The sequence below is a fragment of the Sus scrofa genome, chromosome 14 (genome assembly GCF_054392235.1).
Source record: "Sus scrofa isolate SSC_HxYL_T2T_F1_AM1 chromosome 14, Sscrofa_HxYL_maternal_Yorkshire_Landrace_v2.0, whole genome shotgun sequence".
NCBI lineage: Eukaryota > Metazoa > Chordata > Mammalia > Artiodactyla > Suidae > Sus > Sus scrofa.
Window position 1 is genome coordinate 132,990,541 of NC_139396.1, and position 21,532 is coordinate 133,012,072.

Below are 21,532 nucleotides of genomic sequence, written 5' to 3' on the forward strand. Positions count from 1 at the left end.
AATCAAGCAATCCCACTCCTAGGTACCTACCTAAGAGAAATGAAAATATATGTCAACACAAAGATCTGAGAACAAATGTCTACAGTGGCTTTATTCATAATCACCAAAAACTGGAAATAAACCAAATGAATGAATAAATAAATTGTAGGATTATCTTAACATGAAATATTACTCAGAAATAAAAAGAAATCAACTGCTGATATTTGCAATGTGATAAATAAATCTCAAAAATCATGCTAAGTCAAAAAATCAGACACATATAACTGCTTTATTATTCCATTAATACAACATTTAGGGACAAATATCAAATCAGACACAGCTAAGGACTGGAGGTTGGGAAAGGAGAGTGACTACAAAAGAAGATAAGAGAATATTTACATTGATGGGAATGTTCTGTACTTGATGGTGATGATAGCTAACATAACCCTATAATATATTAATTTGTCAAAATTTAGTTATACTATAATACCTCAATAAACCTGAATTTATAAAATTTAAATTTACATATATTTTGGCCCAGATGTCAACTTTCAGAAATCTATTCTACAGAAATAAATGTGTAAATATGTATATAAATTAACATACATTAATACAGAAAGGATAAATAAAGTATGCCACATTTAATACTATAGAATATAATACAAACAATTAAACAGACCTGGATATAGTCCTTTGAGCATTAGGGTTTGTGAGAACTGAAAGAACAGTCTTCGTATCACTCACTTGAGCCCTTTGCTCAACTGAAGTTAGAAAGATTGGCCATAACAGGGAAGTATGAGCCTCTTTCATTCAATTCATTGCTACAGTAATACAGTAAAGCTGATCACAGGAATGCCAGTCTACTTTGGAATCTAACGACTGAAAGAAGAGGTACAAAACCAAAAGTAGAAGATAATAATATGACACGAATTCTTATAAATGAATTCTGGGAAACGTCTTATGTAATACCATTCATTTATAATGGCTATGGTTCAAGGTGCCTGGAAACAAGCACTGACTAGATGACTTCACAATACAAATAATTTTTAATTTCAGGATCATTCACTATGTCCTACATACTGTGCAGAATGCTGCACAAACATGATACTCCTTGCCCTCCAGGAATCTCTGTTCTAAAGAAAATCCTGTTAAGTGTATTGCCTCAAGGCTTGCTTTTAAACTTTTTATTTTCTGCTTTCTTTTGATTACAGAACAGACATATGCCACAAAAGTTCAACTTATACCTCAAAAAAGGAGCATTTGCCAGAAGACAAACTAAAATCAAACCTATAAAAAGTTATTTAATGATGTCAAAATTAACCCTTAAAAGTAGTCTTTGAGTGAATCCATTCATTGTATATACATCAGAACACTTTCAACAAACTTATAGAGCATTGTCAGATTAAGAAGCATAAGAGCACAAAGATATGGAACACATGATTCTCGTTCTTTCTTAAATCCTACCTACCCAACCTTCCCTCTCATTTAACATTCCTTGAGTAACATGCACAATGACTCTCAGATTCAGGAAGCTACAGGACAAGATTACAAGCATGTGTTGGTGAGTCAGTGTGGGAAAGTGTACCGTATTTAAAATAGTTCTCTCATTAATATTCTCCTGGAATTACTCTATCACCTTCCCATAACCTTAGAGTTTACTTCAAAAACCTTCTAGATTAGGTGAAGCTAAGATTATTTCCACTACCATGTAAATCATTCACATGAAGATACTAAGACATGTTTAATACCATGAAAAAATACAATCCATTTTTTTAAATATGATATAATTAGGACTGTTTCAATAGACATATGCATTAAAGAATTGTTATTAGTTTCCATTAACTGGGTTGTCACTAGGACTATAGCATTGTTTTCCTTTTATTGAATGATCAGAAGACCCTCAAAGCTAGTATATCATTTGCCCTCATCTGAGGGATGGCTGTTGAAGAGATCTTAAGCTACAATGAATAATATGAAGGCATACCTCTCACCTCAACACTGACAGTCACCTAGCTAAAGATGGAACATTTAAGAGTAAGGGCTTGCTTGTGAGGCAGAAGGCAACAACCATCATCTTTAACATGCTTTTAACCAGCTGCAATTTCAATCACTTTATTAACTTCTTACTATACTGATATTTCAATCATTTTATTAATTTTTTCCCCTATTGTGATCACAGCTGCCCAATTTTAAAATAAAGACTATACTGCCAACTGACCAGGAAATAATTACAATACAACGCTACCCATATACATGCAATTCTGTAAATAACTGGGGAGAAGGGTTGAGGGGAGAGGAGAAGCATGGAAAAAAAAGTGATCTCTTTCTGAGATTCTGGAGGCCCAGTTTCCTCATTTTCCTCATCCTGTTCCCACGTAAATACTTTCATTGCAGATATTTCAAACATTACACGAGAGTTATACAAAATAAGGGTAACATCACCACGCAGAAATCCTAGGGTAGGTGTTCTGGACATGTTGGTAAAGAAAGGCACTTCATTTGAGAGGTCTCTGCCCCTTCAACCTCACCCTCCTTACCAATATACATTCATCACTGAAAAGGGAAATATTTACAAAAGTTAGTTTAGTTATGTTTAAATATTATGTTTAGCTGTCTGGAGACCATGTTCTCAAAATTTATACAAGAAATCAAGGATTAAACTTCATAACAATTAGAAAACTACACAGTGTAAAATCAAAGTCTTAGTTAAAGGATATTAAAATAGTTTTACCATTGGTGCTAAACTGAAATGACTCCATCTTTTCCCAACACCTGGAACCAAAACCTTTTGAACTTTCACATAAACAAACTAGGGTACACCAAATGCTCTGTCTGCAGCAAGGTATCACTTCTGCACAGACATTTGGGTGAAAAATGTGGAAAATGCCTGAGGACTCTTTGAAGCAGCTTGGGAGAAGTGAGAGCAGGAAAGAGGCTCTTCTCTAGGGTAAGTTTGTTTAGTAGAAAGTAAGCAAGTTGTCAGGGTAAAAGTTGACAATGTTGATTCCAACAGTTTGAACTGCGAATAAACATCCAAAGGGATTATGTTACTGAGAATTAGAAAAGATTCCACTGAACTCAATAGAGCACTTGTATTTTTAAAGATAACATGCCTTCAAGCCACACTCTGGATGCACAGTTTAGGGTTAGAATTACGCTAAGCCCTTTCTATCCCACATTAAAGAACACATGGTCTGACCTCTCTAATGTGGGCCTAAAAATACTAGAATAAGGATAGTTAAGAATATTTCATTTCCAATAACTGAATTAGATAATACTAAATAAGTACATGTACATTTGTACATCTGAGGTAGACTAAAGAAATTTGGAGGAAAAATCTGTTCTTCCTAGACACCTAAACTTATACAGTTTCACTAACCAATTTAGGATTTATTAGCCATAAATCACTTTTAAGTTTTCCCTCCTAAATGACCCATCAAAGAACAAAAAATAGGGGCTATGCTTATGAAATCCATAATCCTCTTCTCTGCTCTCCAAAGCCACATTTAAATCTGGCTTTCATCTTATGCTGTTGGGTTTTCCACCAGGTACAAGATAAAAAGTTGGAAAAGACTGGTGCTTTTTCAGAAGCAAAACAAGTTGGTTGCCACTCAGACATTCAGCAATTCCTGGTGAACTGCCAGGAAGCCTATAAAGAAATTTAAAATTTTCCTAACTTGGAGTTTACAAAAATAAATTCATAGCCTGAGATATTCATAGCCTGTCAGACATTCCATCTTTTAATTTTTTAGTATTCATAAACAGGGGAAAACACACATTTTGATTTTTTAAAGCTTATCTGAATCAATATAATGCAGCTCTGCCCTGTGTATCCTTAAGAAAATGGAGATAACTTGGACTGCTCTTCTTAGTTCATCTCAAGTAATTCATGATTATCATATTAGAATCTGGTATTAGAATCTTTTCCTAAGCTTGACAAAAGCACATAACTTGTATGCTCTTTACCAGCAAAGTTTGCAGCAACCCTGCAAAAAGTTGCTTCTCCTTTGAACTCTCACATATATTCACTTCCCTCCTAGAACCAAGGATGAAAGGGGGTATGGCTCAGTCTCATAGCTTCTTTGTTCTTAAAAAGAAAATCAAATTCCCTAGATATTTTCAAAATCCACCAAGAATAGAACATTGTCAGCTATGCCTGTGGATCATTATCTCTTTTACATTTCATCTTTATATTCACTGGGTTCATAAAAAGGGCATACACAGAAAGAGGAAAATAGCTGCTTCTTAGACACCAAATTTAGAAATTTTCCCAAATCTATTGGCACACATCTAAAAAGTCATACTTTTACAAGGCTTCATTAAGTTTTCATTGGTTCTCTCTTATGAGAACACACATGCTGAACCACCCATAACCTCAAGCCAAAATACATCTGCAAAGTATAACAAATATTTTTATACGAATACAAGAGTCATCATAACTTTAAAAGGTATATAGTGGGTAGAGACAAAGAATGTAGGCTCATCTGAATTCGCCTTTAGTGTTTCCCAAGTATCAAGCTGCTAACTGACGGAGGCCATCCATCTACAATGCTCTAAGAGTCCAGCTGACTCCAACAGCCTTACCTGTTAATATGAGATTACTGTAAGTATTGGAGAATTGCTCCTTTAGAAGAACCAGATGCATTTGAGCTGCCTTCTCCCGCTGGAGCTCCAGCATAACATCAGGGTGCTGGGCAATCTTGCAGCCTTTCTGTTTATCCAAGGCAACATCACTTCGAACAATGTCTACAAAAAGAAAGAAGGCTGGCAACAAAAATAAAAACAAAACCAAAACAAAACAGAAGCTATTTTCACCTAATATGACAGATTATAATTTATAAACAACCAGCTGAAGAGTTTTAGAGACACAAAGGGTCTCCTACTTCATGATGCATCCTACAAGTTTCTCTGGTCATTTCCAAATTCTTTGGAGATTTCTGTTTCTTAGCTTTCTCTAGCCTCATTTAAAAGTCCCACTCTTCCACTCTCTCAGCTCACCTCAAGGACTTATTTACCTCCTGGGGCCTTAACATCTTTTACCATGGTGAAAAATAATACAGCTTTGCCTGAATGCTAGTGACTATGAAAGTCATTTCCTCTACTTCAGGCTACAGGCTGGATCACACCTCCAGCATGTGTATTCAGGATACTTGGAGTAGTTTCAACTTTAACTGCCCCACCCCCCACCCCCAGCCAGCCCATTCAGCTCAAATGAAAGCTGCCATTCTGCGGGTTAGCTGCTCAGGATTCCTACTGCAATTTTTCACGTATCTCTGAGTATATTCTAACTCATTAACTGCCCTTTAAATATATACACAGGTATTTTATGGGTCACTGAAAAAAGCAAGGGTAGGATCACTTTACAGATCTGCCTATTTCCTGATTATTTTCCCATTAGTGGTAGGCTGCCTTTTACTCAGTATGATTTTCATTCAAAGCATATGTATTCTCTAGAAAACAGCCTTTCTCAAAAAGAAATATTCACCTAGAATGCTTCCCAATAAGCAGGGATCTTTTATATCCTGAAGTAACTTTTTTATTTTTTATAAATTAAAAGATAATTCAGCTGATTAGCATAGAAATAAATAACATCAGCATCGATCTGAAGAACAACTCTGAAACTTCCAGTTTTACATAAAAAAACTGAAGCATTTTAGGAAAAAGTGCTACAAAAATAAATAAATAAATAAACTGCTCTACCACTACTGACACCCATGGCTTTGGAAAAGAAATACTAATGCCCATGTTGACGGTACCAATAGGAAATAGTTGGCTCCTTAAGCAATGTCACTTATACCTAAGAGAAAATACAGCATGTGACATGAAGGCTGGAACATCATTCTAGACAAAAGATTTTCAAACATAGCAAAAGAGCCTTAAAAGAGAAGCCCAGATATAAAAACAAACCCTTGACAACTGAGTTAGGATATGTGGTTACAAAGATTAGCTAGATGTGGTAATGGTCTTCATTCATTCTTAGATAAAAACAGAGGAGCTGGTTGGAAATAATACAGTATTAATGCCTAAACACATTCATACTGACTTCTAGAATGTAGGCAATAAGGTGAACTCATTTAACAATCAAGTCAGTAATTTCATAGATTTTCTGAGTCTTGAATACAAAACCAGAATAAAGTCAAGAACACACTCCAGTTTTTAACATCAATAGAAGGTAAGATGACTAATAAATAGTTTACATTTACTTAAAATATTTCAATGGGAGTGTATTATTGAACCCTTCCAACAATGGATGAAAGTTATATAGCAGATATTGATGACTAGTTGACCCAAATCCTAAATACATTTCTTTCTTCTTTGCCTTCCTCTACTATAGAGACTTAGAAGCTAAAATATACAATTGTCCAGCTTTTGTTGAAGCAAAGAGTGGTCAGTGGCCAGTAACATGGTTCTGGCCAATGAACTGCAAGCACACATCCCTAGGGAAATTTCCCTGGCCAAATTAAGAGACAGAATTTCACTAAGAGAAAAATCAGTCTTTTCCCTTCAGCCTTTTAGTCCTTCCTATATTTCATGCCTAAAACACAAACAAAAGGCCTAAAGTTATAGCTGCCATTTTGTGGCAATGAAACAAGAAGCAAGAGAGTAAAGGTCTTACTCAGACTGGTAACCAGGAAGATAGGAAGAGCTTAAGTCCCGAATGTCTTTACTGAGCTATCATAGCTACCACAATTGTGCTAGACTGCCTATCCTTTGCTTCCTCTTATGTGACATAAAATACTACTGTATAAACCATTAATAGTCATTTTTTGTAATCCTAACTGATGACAAGTAATATTATCCCTAATGTATAGATGGAAAAACTGGGGTCCACAAAGCTTAAGTGACTTGCTCAAGTTCACATATCATGGTCAGTCCCCAAATCCAGAAATTTTCAAAGCCAAGTCCACCAATCTTTCCAGAAGTTACTCTATACAGATATTCATGAACTTAATAGCAAAGTATGGTAAACAATAAATGTGAGGAACTAAAAAGAAAAACTTATTACACTATATAGGAGAATACCATAATCTATCCAGAAAGGAAATATGGGTGATATTTTCCCCAAAAAAATTATAAAACTTGTACCAAAATAGTCTATAAAGAGTAAAGAGGTGTTTCAATTATCCCTATGTCTTCTGATAAAGTCTAATTTAAAAAGAACACCTACTAAACTCTCTTTTCTAACAAATGGCAGAAGAAGCAATAATTATAACTAATGTTTTCAACGTCATTCAAACCAGAAGCTTTAAATAAAGTTAACAAATAATACTAAGAACAGTAAGAAAAGAAAACAATGGACAGGACCAAACATATGTCCTAGACTTTAGAAAAGTACATTTCAACAATGATTCAAGAAATATAGATATGTAACATAGATTCTTTTTTATTGAGGTATATAGTTGCTTTATAATATTATGTTAATTTCAGGTCTACAACATAGTGATTCAAGTTTTTATAGATTACAGTCCATTTAAAGTTATAATATACTGACTGATTTTCCTGTGCTGTATAATATATTCTTGTAACTTATTCATTTTCCACATGGTAGTTTATACCTCTTAATCCCTCATATATATGTATACGACACACACACATATATATACACATATATCTTCTTTATCCATTCATCTGTGGATGGGCATTTGGGTAGCTTCCATGTCTTGGCTATTGTAATTAATGCCGCTATGAACAATGGGGTGCATGTATCTTTTTGAATTAGTGTTTTCGTTTTTTAGGGCTGCACCTATGGCATATGGAGGTTCCCAGGCTAGGGGGTCAAATCAGAGCTGTAGCCACTTGGCCCACACCACAGCCACAGGCACAGCAACAACAGATCCAAGCCACATCTGCAACCTACACCACAGCTCAACACAACACTGAATCCTTAATCCGCTGAGCAAGGCCAGGGATTGAACCTACATCCTCATGGATGCTAGTCATATTTGTTTCCACTGAGCCACGACAGGAACTTCCTCAAATTAGCGTTTTTGTTTTCTTCAAATATGACATATACTCAGAAGCAGAACTGCTGGATCATATTGTAGTCTCTTTTTAGTTTTTGGAGGAACCTGCATACTGTTTTCAATAGTGGCTGCACCAATTTACATTCCTACCAACAGCGTACTAGGGTTCCATTTTCATCACATCCTTACATTGTTATTTGTGGTCTTTTGATGAATGACATCCTCACAGGTGTGAGTTGATGTCTCACTGTGGCTTTGGTTTGCATTTCTCTGATGATTAGTGACGTTAAGCATCTTTTCATGTGCCTGTAAGTGATTTGTATGTCTTCCTTGGAAAAACGTCCATTCAGATCTCATTTTTAATTGCATTGCTTTTTTTTTTAATACTGAGTTGTGTAAGCTATTTATAGATCTTGGACATTAACCCTTTATCAGTCATATCATTTGCAAATATTTTCTCCCATTCGATGGACTGTCTTTTCTTTTAGGTTTTTTTTTGTTTTGTTTTTTTGTTTTTTTGGGGGTTTTTTTGCTATACAAAAACTTTTGAGTTTACTTAGGTCCCATTTGTTTTTGCCTTTGTTGCCTTTATCTTTGGAGAGAGATCAAAAAAATAGCCATGATTTATGTCAGAGTGTTCTGCCTATGTTTTCTACTAGAAGGTCTGTGGTTCCTGATCTTCATTTATGTCTTAAATCCATTTCGAGTTTACTTTTTTATATGGTGTGAAAAAAAAATGTTCTATTTTTTTTGTTGTTGTTCAGTTTTCTTTTGCATGTAGCTGTCCAGTTTTCCAGCACCACTTATTTAAGAGCCTGTCTTTTCCTCCTTGTATATTATCACCTCTTTTGCCACTGATTCCTTAACCATAGTGTGTGGGTCTATATATGGGTTCTATTTTTTTCTAAAGATTATTTTGACTATTCAGCATCTTCTGTGTTTCCATACAAATTTTAGAACTAAATATTCTAGTTCTGTGGGGAAAATGCCATTGGTATTTTGATACGGATTGCACTGAATCTATAGACTGCCTGGAGTAGTATGGTCATTTTAACAGTATTAATTCTTCCAATCCATGGGACATGGAATATCTTTCCATCTCTTTGTGCTACCTTCAATTTCTTACACCAGAGTCTTATAGTTTTCTGAGTAGGTCTTAGATAGATTTATTTCTAGATGTTTTATTCTTTATTATGATTATAAATGGGAGTTTACATTATTTCTCTTTATGATAGTTTGCAGTTGGTGTATAAAAATTCAAGAAATATCTGTGCATTAATTTTGTATCCTAGAAATTTACTAAATACATTGATGAGCTCCAGCAGTTTTCTAACAGTATCTTTAAGATTTTCTATGTATATTATGATGTTATCTTCAAACAGTGACAGTTTTACTTCTTTCCAATTTGAATTCCTTTTATGTATTTTCCTTCTCTGACTGCTATGGCTAGGACTTCCAAAACTATGTTGAATAAAAGTGGCAAGAGTGGACATCCTTGGTCTTGTTTCTGGTCTTAGAGGAAATGCTTTTAGCTTTTCACCATTGAATATGATGTTATAGACTTGTGGTTGCCAAGGGGGAACGGGAGGGACTGAGAGGGACTGGGAGCTTAGGGTAAACTGATGCAGAATGTTGCCTTCAGGATGGATTAGCAATGAGATCCTGCTGTGTAGCACTGGGAACTCTGTCTAGTCACTTATGATGGAACATGTATTGTGAGAAAAAAGAATGTATACATGTAAGTGTAACTGGGTCACCATGCTGTACAGTAGAAAAAAACATACATATATATATAAATAAAAGACTAAAAAAAGTAAAAAAAAATATGATGTTAGCAATGGGTTTGTCATAAAGGGCTTTTTATTATGTGCAGGTATGTTCCCTCTATGCCCACCTTCTGGAGAATTTTTATCATAAATGGATGTTGAACTTTATAAAAAAAATTTTCTGCATTGAGATAATCAAATATTTTTTATTCTTCACTTTGTTAATATGATGTATCATATTGACTGATTTGCTAGTACTGAAAAATCCTTGCATCCCTGGGATAAATTCCACTCAATCATGGTGTGCGATCCTTTAATCTGGGTTCAGATGGCTACTATTTTGTTCAAGATATTTGCACCTATGTTCATCAGTGATAGTGGCCTGTAATTTTTTTTGTTATATCTTTGTCTGACTTTGGCATCAAGATGATGCTGGCCTCATAGAATGAGTCTGAAAGTGTTCCTTCCTCTGGAATTTTTTGGAATAGTTTAGAAAGATAAGTATTAACTCTTCTGTAAATGTTTGGTAGAATTCACCTACGAAGCATCTGATCTGGAACTTTTCATTGCTGATTCAATTTCATTGCTGATAATTGGGTCTGTCATATTTTATATTTCTTCCTGGTTCAGTTGAGAAATCATACATGTCTAGAAATTTGTTCATTTCTTCTTGGTTGTTCCTTTCAATGGTGTACAGTTGTTCATAACAATCTCTTATGATCCTTAGCATTTCTGTGGTGTCAACTGTAATTCTTTCTCATTTCTAGTTTTACTTATTTGGGCCCTATGCCTTTTTTCCTTGATCAGTATAGCTAAAATTTTATTAATTTTTTAAATCTTTTCAAAGAACCAGTTCTTCTGGTTGATCTTCATTGTTTTTTAGTCTCTATTTCATTCATTTCAGCTCTAATCTTTATGATTCTCTCCTTGTACTAAATTTGGGTGTTGTTTGTTCTTTTTCTTGTTCCTTTAGGTGTAAAAAAGTTGGTTTGTCTGAGATTTGTCTTCTTTTCTGAGGTGAGCTTTTATCACTATAAACTTCCCTCTTAGAAATGCTTTTGCTATAACCCATAAATTTTGGATCACTGTGGGTTGTTGTTTTCTTTTTAACGTTTTATGTTTGTTTATTTGTTTTGGTTTTGGCCACTGCATGCAGTGGCTTGGTGTGGAATCTCAGTTCCAGACCAGGGAATGAACCTAGGCCACAGTGGTAAAAGTGCAGAATCCTAGCCACAAGGCCCCCAGGGAACTCCCTGAGTCAGTGTGTTTTCACTTTCATTTGTCTCCAGCATTTTTAAATGTCTTCTTTGATTTCTCCCATGATCCACTGGTTGTCTCGTAGGACACTGTTAACCTTCCTTATGTTTGTGTTTTTCTCTTAACTACTTACAGTCAATACAGATGACATCTTATGACATTTTTTCACTTAGAAAAGTCCTTTTAATATTTCCATAAAGTTGGTTTTGTGGTACTAAACTCTTTTAGCTTCTGCTTGTCTGCAAAACTTCTGATCTCTACAAATCTTAATGAAAGCCATGAAAGCCTTGCTAGGTAGAGCATTCTTGGTTGTAGATTTCTCCCTTTCATAATTTTAAATATATCATGCAACTCCTTCTGGACTACAGAGTTTCTGATGAAAAGCAGGCTGAGAGCCTTATGGGAATTATTTTGTATATAACTTGTTGATTATCCCTTCCTGCTTTTAATATTCTTCTTTAATTTTTGTCATTTTAATTACAACGTGACTTGATGTGGTCCTTCTGGGTTGGTTCTGTTTGGGATTCTGATTCCTGAACCTGGACGTCTGTTTCCTTTCCCAGGTGAGGGAAGTTTTCAACCATTAAGTCTTCAAATATGCTCTCTTCCATTTTCTCTCTCTCTTTCACCTCCTGGGGCCCCTACAATGTAAATGTTAACACACTTGATGATGTCTCAGAGGCACCTAAAACTGTCTTCATTTCTTTTTATTTTTTCTGTTCGGCTTTCATGATTTCTACTACTCCATCTTCCAGCTGATTTATCTGTTCCTCTGTATCATTTAATCTACTGGGGATTTTTTGCTTGTTGGTTTGTTGTTTTTTTCTTTTTTCTTTTTAGGGCAGCACCTGCAGCATATGGAAGTTCCCAGGCTAGGGTTCAAATCAGAGCTACACTAGATCTGAGCCACATCTGAGACCTACACCATAGCTTGTGGCAACACCAGATCCTTAACCTACTGAGAAAGACCAGTCTTTTCAGGGAGACAACATCAAGTTCTTAACCCACTGAGCCACAGCGGGAACTCCAGGTTTCAGGGTCCAGAGTGTCCCAAAGCTTGTGCCAGCCTATTGGTGTGTAGACTGGATCTTGCAGGATGGCATGGTCCTGAGGCTGGTGCTGGCCCACAGATGGGTGAAGCTGGGTCTCAGTGTCTCTGGCTGCAGGGCTGTGAGTATTCTGGGGCTGATGTCCCTACAAAGGGGTGTGGGGCCAGATCCTCAGCCCTCCAGTGGACATGAACTTGTCCCAGGGTGGCTGTGGGCTTAGGGGTTCTTAAGGCAGCCTGCCTGCTGGTGGATGGGACTGTGTCCCTGCCCAGCTAGTTGCTTAGTCTGAGGCATTCCAGCACTGGTACCAATTGGCTAGGGGTGGAGCCAGGTCATGGTGTTAAGAAGCTAAAGGGGGAATTCCAAAATGGTGCTTGCCAGCACCAGTGTCCACAAAGTATAATGAGCTCCTGTAGTGGTTTCTGCCAATGTCTATGTCCTTAGGGTGAGCGCTAGCTGCCTCCTGCCTCCCCAAGATCAGGAGGTGGGTCTGACTTAGGCTCCTTTCAAATTACTGTTTCAGCCCTAGGTCCCACAGTGTATGGGATTTTGTGTGTGCTTTTTAAAAGTAGAGTTTCTATCTCTTGCAGTCCTCTCAATCTCCTGAAAGTAAGTCCCCCTGGCCTTCAAAGACAAACATTTTGGGGGTTCATCTTTCCAGTATAAGATCCTCAAGCAGGGGAGCCTTATGTAGAGCTCAGACTCATGCCTCCTTGGAAAGAACTTCTGCAATTATAATTATTGTCCCCTTTGTGGGTCTATCACCCAGGAGTGTGAGTCTAGACTATACTGTGATTCCACTCCTCCTACTCATCTTACTGTGCTTCCTTCTTTACATCCTAGTTGAGGAAGATCTTCTCTGTTAGATTGCGGTCTTTCTCATCAATAGTGGCTCTGTAAATACTTGTAATTTTGGTGTGCCCATAAGAGGAGGTGAGCCCGGGGTCTTCCTACTCCACCAACTTTGTCAAGCTCTATATAGACTCTTTACTCAACTCTTATCTTTTAGAAATCATAAAAGACTAAAAAAAAACACAAAGCAGGAGTTCCCGTCGTGGCGCAGTGGTTAACGAATCCGACTAGGAACCATGAGGTTGAGGGTTCGGTCCCTGCCCTTGCTCAGTGGGTTAACGATCCGGCGTTGCCGTGAGCTGTGGTGTAGGTTGCAGACGCGGCTCGGATCCCGCGTTGCTGTGGCTCTGGCGTAGGCCGGTGGCTACAGCTCCGATTTGACCCCTAGCCTGGGAACCTCCATATGCCGCGGGAGCGGCCCAAGAAATAGCAACAACAACAACAAAAAAAAAGACAAAAGACAAAAAAAAAAAAAAAAAAAACACAAAGCAAGGATAGTTATCAAAGATATATGGGTCACGGGTCTAGAAAAGAGTTAATATAATAGGCATTAAAATTCAAATATCAAAATTCAAAATTACCTTGGTAACCTTGAAAATAAGGCTTAAACCTCCAAGACATGAACACAAATTATTTCATTTATACTGAACGTTAATTACTTAAGATGGGAAGCCCAGACCAGATGAAAGCTTGAATATTTAAGATCTTATTTATACTTGTAGGTTTTAGCCAAAATAAAATTAATATACATCAGCGTTTTGCTGCCAAATATGATATATCTGCCAAAAGGATTGGTGCAATCTTAGACTAAATGAATAGAACTAGAAACCCAGAATACAGGAGATAACATAGCCACACTGCAATCCAGGCCAGCCAAGGACAGCACAGTGAAGAGTTGGAATTAAACAAACCTAGGTTCAAATTCTGGCATAAAGGCCCTTACTAGTTTCAGAAGTGACAGAAAAAAGCAAGCCTCAATTACTTCATCTACTTTTATTGTAGTAATGTAGAAGACTTAGCACTACACATGCCACAAAATAAGAGCTCTATAAAGGATAGATATGATTACTGTTATTAGTAAACTACTTGTGGTATTTACTCCCAGCTATAATAGTCTCACCAGTATACTAATGATCTTGATTGCAACCAAAGAAAAGTACCAAGATGGGAAATAATTGTTTAAATAGTTGAAAAAACTGGGAGTGTTGAACCTGGCAAAGAAAAAACTAAAGAAGATTTGCTTTCATACATAAGAGATTTATTCTACGTAAATCTGGAAAGCCAAACATTACAGGAGTAACCAAAAGACATACTATTCAATTACACATGAAAAAAACTGTAAAAACAGAAGCTGTCCTATAAGAAAAAGAACTACTTGGGGATAGAGTGAGTTTCTCATCCCTAGAGATAGTCGAGCAGAGACTGTATAACACATGCACAAAAAAAAGTGATTTCAACAGAGTCATTAAAGCCTCCCAAGTACAGAGTTAGGTATTTTCACTGATATCATGTAAGGCAATATAACAGGCATTATATGCTTTCCTGAGCAAACACGCATTGGGGCTGTTGGTTGTTCCCCGAGTAGAGTTTAACTTTCCCGAATGCAGCTCCCAGGAACAGGCTTTGCATTCAAGTAGATACAAGTTTGGATCCCAGCTCTACTACTATCGGAGAGCTACTGGACAAATCACTAAATCTCTCCTTTATTAATTTTAAGCATATTTTTTAATTGTTAAGCATATAAAAATAGCATATTTTTAATGAGAGCAAGAGAGACGTACTAGGCATTCAACAAGTGCTGGTTGTTTTGCTGGTTGCTAATAATAATTACATCAGAGAGCGATTATTGGAGGATACTGCTGTGATTTTAGGTCATTTTTAACTCAAGGGTTTTATGCCTCCACAAAAACGCTTTCTTGGGTTCTTTGTCAAACATAATAGAAAGAATAAAGATTCAAAGACAGAAGACTAGGTATGAATTTCAAGTAATTTACCAAATAATCATGAAGCTATAGACCTCAAACTTAACATCCTTGTACCCTGTTTTTTTGCAGGTCTACCAAACTGAGAAGTTAACAGAGTGGATAATCTCTAAACCTCTACTTTCCCTCTACTAGTTCTCCTCTTCTTGCTGATATTCCTTGTTGTTTCATGCCAAATATCAGTCTATCCACATGTCATCTCATCTCCCCCTATGATACTCATCCTAACATACAGTTCACAGTTCAAGAAAAGACCCAATATATACCCTGAAGGAAAAAAACAAGGGAAAGAGCATATTACACCAAAGTTGATGCACTAACATCAAGATATTGCCTACCAATATCTTGGACACACGTGAGTATGGTAGTCTTCATATTTCTGTCCCTGCTTCTTTCTGCCATATGCATTTCTCCGTCCTTTAATCAATTATAAACCACAACTCTGCTAGCCTTAGGTTACATTTCTGATTGGGGAAGCAGCAGGTCAGCCAATATTTTCAACAGGGAGATCCTAGAACTTTGAAAGACATAGAAATGAGGTTGTGTACACATGCATAGGAGATTCAGCATAGGGTTTTTCATACAGAACAAGCTAAGTGAAAGACTGCACACAAATAAAGGAAATTCAAGAGGCTAGGCGTAAAGTAAAAGGCGAGGCAGACCTAAAAATTACCACAAAACTGAACAAATTTACCAATCCGCATAGAAATCCATCAGCAGAGAGTAGAAGCCTAAAGGATTCAAAGGGTTTTCAGCACAACTTCCAAGCAATCACTGGCTGATCACTAAGCTATGAAAATTCAGAGGCAAAGCCTAGGAAGACAAGCTAAAAAATAAAAATAATAGCTTTTTTAAAATTGAGAAGAAACATCAGTAGTAAAACAAGATAGAAACTTTAAGTCCAAAAATTTACTTTACATAAAGGCAAAAAAACAATTCTCACGAGAAAAAAATTACGGGTTGGCTGTGATATATCTAAAATGTCCAATTTCCAACAGCAAACTCTAAGTCATGCAAAAAAAGGAAAATGTGATCCATACTCAAGAATAAAAGCAATCAATAGAATTAATTCTATGTGAGCCCAGCAAACAAAAACTTCAAAGAATAGATTACAAATGTTTTTTAAAATTAAAAGAAACCATGTTTAAATAATTTTTAAAAAACATGACAATGGCTCAATAAATAGAGGACTAAAATAAATAAAAACCTTTATTTTAAAAAAGAACCAGATGGATATTCTAGATTTTAAAAAGTACAGTAATTGAAAGGAAAAAAAATGCACAATTGAGCTTAACAGCAGATTTGAGAGAATAAGAGAAAGAATCAGAGAATACGAACACAGATGAACAAAAGTGACCTAACATGAAAAATAGAAAAAAAAATCAGGGGAAAAAGAGTAGAGCATCAGAGTATTATGGTACGAAATAAAGGAATCCAGCAGATAGGTAATTACAGTCTCAGAAGGAGAGGAGAAATAGAAAAAGGATAGAAAATTATTTGAAACAACGATCTAAAAAAATCCAAATTTGATGAAAATTATTAATCTACAGATTCCAAAAACTGCAATAAACAAAAAGAATCATTACAAAGAGATCTACACCTACCCTACATCATAGTTAAGTCGTTGAAAGCCCTAGATAAAAAGAAAATCTTAATAGTAGGGAAGGAAAACTCAACCCAAAGAGGGAAACAGTAATACAATTATTGGTTGATTTCTAATCTGAACAATGGAAGCCAGTAAACAGTGGAATGACATATTCAAAATACTGAAAGGAAAAATTTCTACTAACCAAGAATTATATATCAAGCAAAACTATCATTCAAAAATGAAAACAAAATAAAAATGGACTGAACTTGTTACTAGCAGAACAAGAAATATTAAAGGAAGTTCTTCAAGTTGAAAGGAAATGATACCAGCTAACTCAAATATACAGAAAGAAAGGAAATACATTAGAAATGGTATATATGTAAGTAAACATAAAAGATCTTTTATACTCTTAATTCCTTTAAAATGTGTAAGATTATATAAAGAAGAAAATATGCTATAGTTACAACATGTAATATAGAGAAATTAACATAAAAGAAGAGATAGGAAAATAAGTTGTATCAGAAAAAAGTTACTATAACTTATCAAAATTAAGTTAGTATTAACTTGATTTTGACTGTGAAAAGTTAAGATGTATAGCGTAATCCCTGGAACAACCACTAAGAACATAACTTAAAATAACACAATGTAAAAATCAATAGAATTAAATGAGTAATAATATAAGAGTTCCCATTGTGGTTCAGTGGTTATAAACTCGACTAGTATCCATGAAGATCCAGGTTCAATCCCTGGCCTCACTCAGTCGGTTAAGGATCTGACATTTCTGTGAGCTGTGGTATATATGATCCTGAGTTGCTGCAGCTGTGATATAGGTCAGCAAGGCACCTCCAATTCAACCCTAGCCTAGGAACTTCCACATGCCGTGAGTGCAGCCCTAAAAAGTAAAAAAATAAATAAAATTAATATAAAAACAATTTTTTTTACACATACATGTACACATTCTATTTTCTCACATTATCATGCTCCATCATAAGTGACCAGGCATAGTTCCCAGTGCTATACAGCAGGATCTCACTGCTCATCCATTCCAAAGGAAATAGCTTGCATCTATTAACCCCAAATTCCCAGTCCCTCCCACTTCCTGCCCCTCCCTCTGGGCAACTGCAAGTCTGTTCTCTAAGTCTATGATTTTCTTTTCTGTGGAAAGGTTCATTTCTGCCATATATTAGATTCCAGATATAAGTGAAATCACATGGTATTTGTCTTTCTCTTTCTGACTTACTTCACTTAGTATGAGCGTCTCTAGTTCCATCTATGTTGCTGCAAATGGCATTATTTTGTTCTGTTTATGGCTGAGTAGTATTCCATTGTGTATATATACCATGTCTTCCTAATCCAATCATCTGTCGATGGACATTTGGGTTGTTTCCATGTCTTGGCTATTGTGAATAGTGCTGCAATGAACATCTGGGTGCATGTGTCTTTTTCAAGGAAAATTTTGTCAGGGTATATGCCCAAGAGTGGGATTGCTGGGTCATGTGGTAGTTCTATGTATAGATTTCTAAGGTATCTCCATACTGTTTTCCACAGTGGTTGTACCAGCTTACATTCCCACCAATAGTGCATGAGCATTCCCTTTTCTCTACACCTGCTCCAGCATTTGTTATTTGTGGATTTAGTAATGATGGCCATTCTGACTGGTGTGAGGTAGTACCTCATAGTAGTTTTGATTTGCATTTCTCTAATAATCAGTGATGTTGAGCATTTTTTCATGTGCTTGTTGGCCATCTGTATATCTTCCTTGGAGAAATGTCTCTTCAGGTCTTTTGCCCATTTTTCATTTGGGTTATTGGCTTTCTTGCTTTGTGTTGTATACATTGTTTGTATATTTTAGAGATTAAGCCCTTGTCAGTTGCATCATTTGAAACTATTTTATCCCATTTTCTAAGTTGTCTTTTTTTCATGGTTTCCTTTGCTGTGCAAAGGCTTATCAGTTTGATTAGGTCCGATTGGTTTATTTCTGTTTTTATTTCTGTTGCTTTGAGAGACTGACCTGAGAAAACATTTGTAAGGTTGATATCAGAGAATGTTTTGCCTATGTTCTCTTCCAGGAGTTTGATGGTGTCTTGTCTTATGTTTAAGTCTTTAGGCCCTTTTGAGTTTATTGTTGTGCATGGTATGAGGGTGTGCTCCAGTTTCATTGATTTACATGTGGCTGTCCAGTTTTCCCAGCATCACTTGCTAAAAAGACTGTCTTTTTCCCATTTCATATTCTGCCTCCTTTGTCCAAGATTAATTGATTGCAGGTGTCTGGGTTTATTTCTGGGTTCTGATTATGTTCTATCGCTTTGGCAATTCTGGTTCTTTTGTGGTTCCATATAAATTTTTGGATTGGTTGTTCTAGTTCTGTGAAAAATGTCATGGGTAATTTGACAGAGATTGCACTGAATCTGTAGATTGCTTTGAGTAGTATGGCCATTTTACAACATTAATTTTTCCAACCCAGGAGCATGGAATAGCTTTCCATTTTTTTGAATCCTCTTTAATTTCCCTGATTACTGTTTTATCACATTATCAGCGTATAAGTCCTTTACCTCCATGGTCAGGTTTATTCTTAGGTATTTAATTTTTGGGGGTACAATTTTAAAAGGTATTGTATTTTTGTATTCCTTTTCTAATATTTCATTGTTAGTATACAGAAATATGACTGATTTCTGACTGTGAATCTTATATCCTGTTACTTTGCTGAATTTGTTGATCAGTTCAAGTAGTTTTTGGGTTGAGTCCTTAGGGTTTTCTACATAAGGTATCATCTCATCTGCATAGAGTGACAATTTTACCTCTTCTCTTCTCCAATTTGGATGCCTTTTATTTCTTTTGTTTGTCTGATTGCTGTGGCTAGGACTTCCAATACTATGTTAAATAAATGTGGTGTGAGTGGGCATCCTTGCCTTGTTCTAGATTTTAGTGGGAAGGCTTTCAGCTTTCTTTATTGAGTATTATATTTGCTGTGGGTTTGTCATAAATGGTTTTTAGTATATTAAGGTATGTTTCTTCTATACCCACTTTGGTGAGAGTTTTGATCATGAATGGATGTTGGACTTTGTCAAATGCTTTTTCTGCATGTATTGAGATTATCAAGTGGTTTTTTGACTTTTCTTTTGTTAATGTTGTGTATGATGTTGATTGATTTGCGTATGTTGAACCATCCTTGTGAACCTGGGATGAATCCCACTTGGTCGTGGTATGAGATATTTTTTATATGTTGTTGGATTTGGTTGGCTAAAATTCTGTTGAGAATTTTTATGTCTATATTCATCAGAGATATTGGCCTATAGTTTTCTTTTTTCATGGTATCTTTGTCTAGTTTGAAAGCAACATTTTTAAAAATCACACATCTGATAAGAGATTTATATACAAAACTTAAGAACTCTTAAAATTAAAAAACAATTAGAAACTGAATTAAGAAATGAAAAAAGATATGAACAGATACTTCATCAGAGGAGATATTTGGAGGGAAACTAAGTATCTGAAAATAAGTTCAACATCATTATCATTATCATTAGGAACTGGAAATTAAAACAGCAATGACATACCACCACAAACCTATTAGAATAACTAACAACCACAACAAAACAAAACCACCAATACTAAGTGCTGATAATATTAAGAAATGGACAAAAGATATGAACAATTACTTCACCAGAGATGATATTTGTGTGGAAAATAAGTGTATGAAAACATGTTCAATGTCATTATCATTGGGTAATGGAAATTAAAATCACCGTGAGGTGCAAGAACAAACTTATTTGAATAGCTAACAGAGAAACCCAAAACTGACAGTGCTAAGTGCTGATGAGAATATGAAACAATCAGAACTCTCATACATTTCCGGTGAGAATGCAAATTACTATAGCCATTCTGGAAAAGAGTTTAGCAGTTTCCTATAAAGTTAAACATACACTTGTCACGTGATGCTGTAGTCTTGCTCTTAGAAATTTACTCAAGTCAATTAAAAACTTATGTTCACAGGAAAAGCTGTATGTGGGTGAGTGGGTAAAAAACAGTGGTATATTCATTCAGTGGAATACTATTCAGCTGTAAAGAAGAATGAACTATTGACTCAGAATAGCATGGATTAGTCCTAAATGCATTTTGCTAAGTGAATAAAGCCATATTCCAAGGCTAAATATTGCATGATTCCATTGTTATGACATTCTGAAAAAGGCAAATGTGCAGGGACAAAAGTATGCCCCCCCCAAAGAAACACAACAAATCAGTTTGCTAGCGGTGAGAATGGAGGTAGGGATTGATGAAGGGGTAGCATGAGGGAGCTTCTTGGGTAATCAGACAGTTTTATGTGGCGATCTGCTTGTGGATACTTGATTCTATGCAGTTGTCAAAACTTATGAAAATATCACCACAGAATGTGAATTTTACTGTCCTCAAATTTAAAAAATCAACCAGGATGATGGGGGAAACTCAAAATTGAATGTAGATTTACAAATGCCGCTAACTAACTCTATTACAATGAATGACATAACCACACTAAAGACTTGGAAAAGAAAGATGCTAATCTATAGATTTATTTTGACTGGATTTTGTAAGGCTAATGTAAAAAGTACTGAACAAAAATAAATACTGTAGTTGATAAATTTGTTTCTCCTAGGGGTGTGTAATAGCAGTTTTGAAACTGCATTTTTAATTACCATTGAAAAATAAGTAAGTGTAGTTTATGGCAATCAGGTTTCTCATTGTTAGAGAAAGAAATGACAAGGAAATGGGAATTCTAGAATGAACTCTTTGGTACTGGATTGGATTTGGAGGCATCAATATGAACTAATGTATTCCCCTTTCCCCTTTTAATGGTTACACAGGTAGATGATACAGAAATAAATGTAGACATGTGGGCATATATCAGTTAGCATATACATGCACATTTTCTATCTTTGTCTACTGAGATGACCTAGAATTAGTCACACCTCAATAGCAATGAGCACATGTTTGTGCCCAGATCTTTGTTTTTAAATACCATTCTCAAACAGAAGGAACCAGGGCTCCTTGGAGAAGTGTATGATTCCAGAACTGGGACAGGGAAAATACAAGATGAGCCTGGAACATTTGTGGTGTTAGAAAG

General features: G+C 35.8%; 1 protein-coding gene across 7 annotated transcripts in view; it reads right to left on the reverse strand.

The window, feature by feature from the left end:
- HPSE2 (heparanase 2 (inactive)) overlaps positions 1–21,532 on the reverse strand; it is a 760,216-nt gene that overhangs the window by 625,835 nt on the left and 112,849 nt on the right. For 4 of the 7 annotated variants that reach the window (XM_084995064.1, XM_021072270.2, XM_084995063.1 and 1 more), the window contains one exon: positions 4,564–4,725. In XM_084995064.1, the coding sequence (XP_084851190.1) occupies positions 4,564–4,725 (162 nt within the window). Of the gene's footprint in view, positions 1–4,563; positions 4,744–21,532 lie in introns of all 7 variants that reach the window. The other 3 variants (XM_021072269.2, XM_084995066.1, XM_021072271.2) reach the window with 1 other exon arrangement.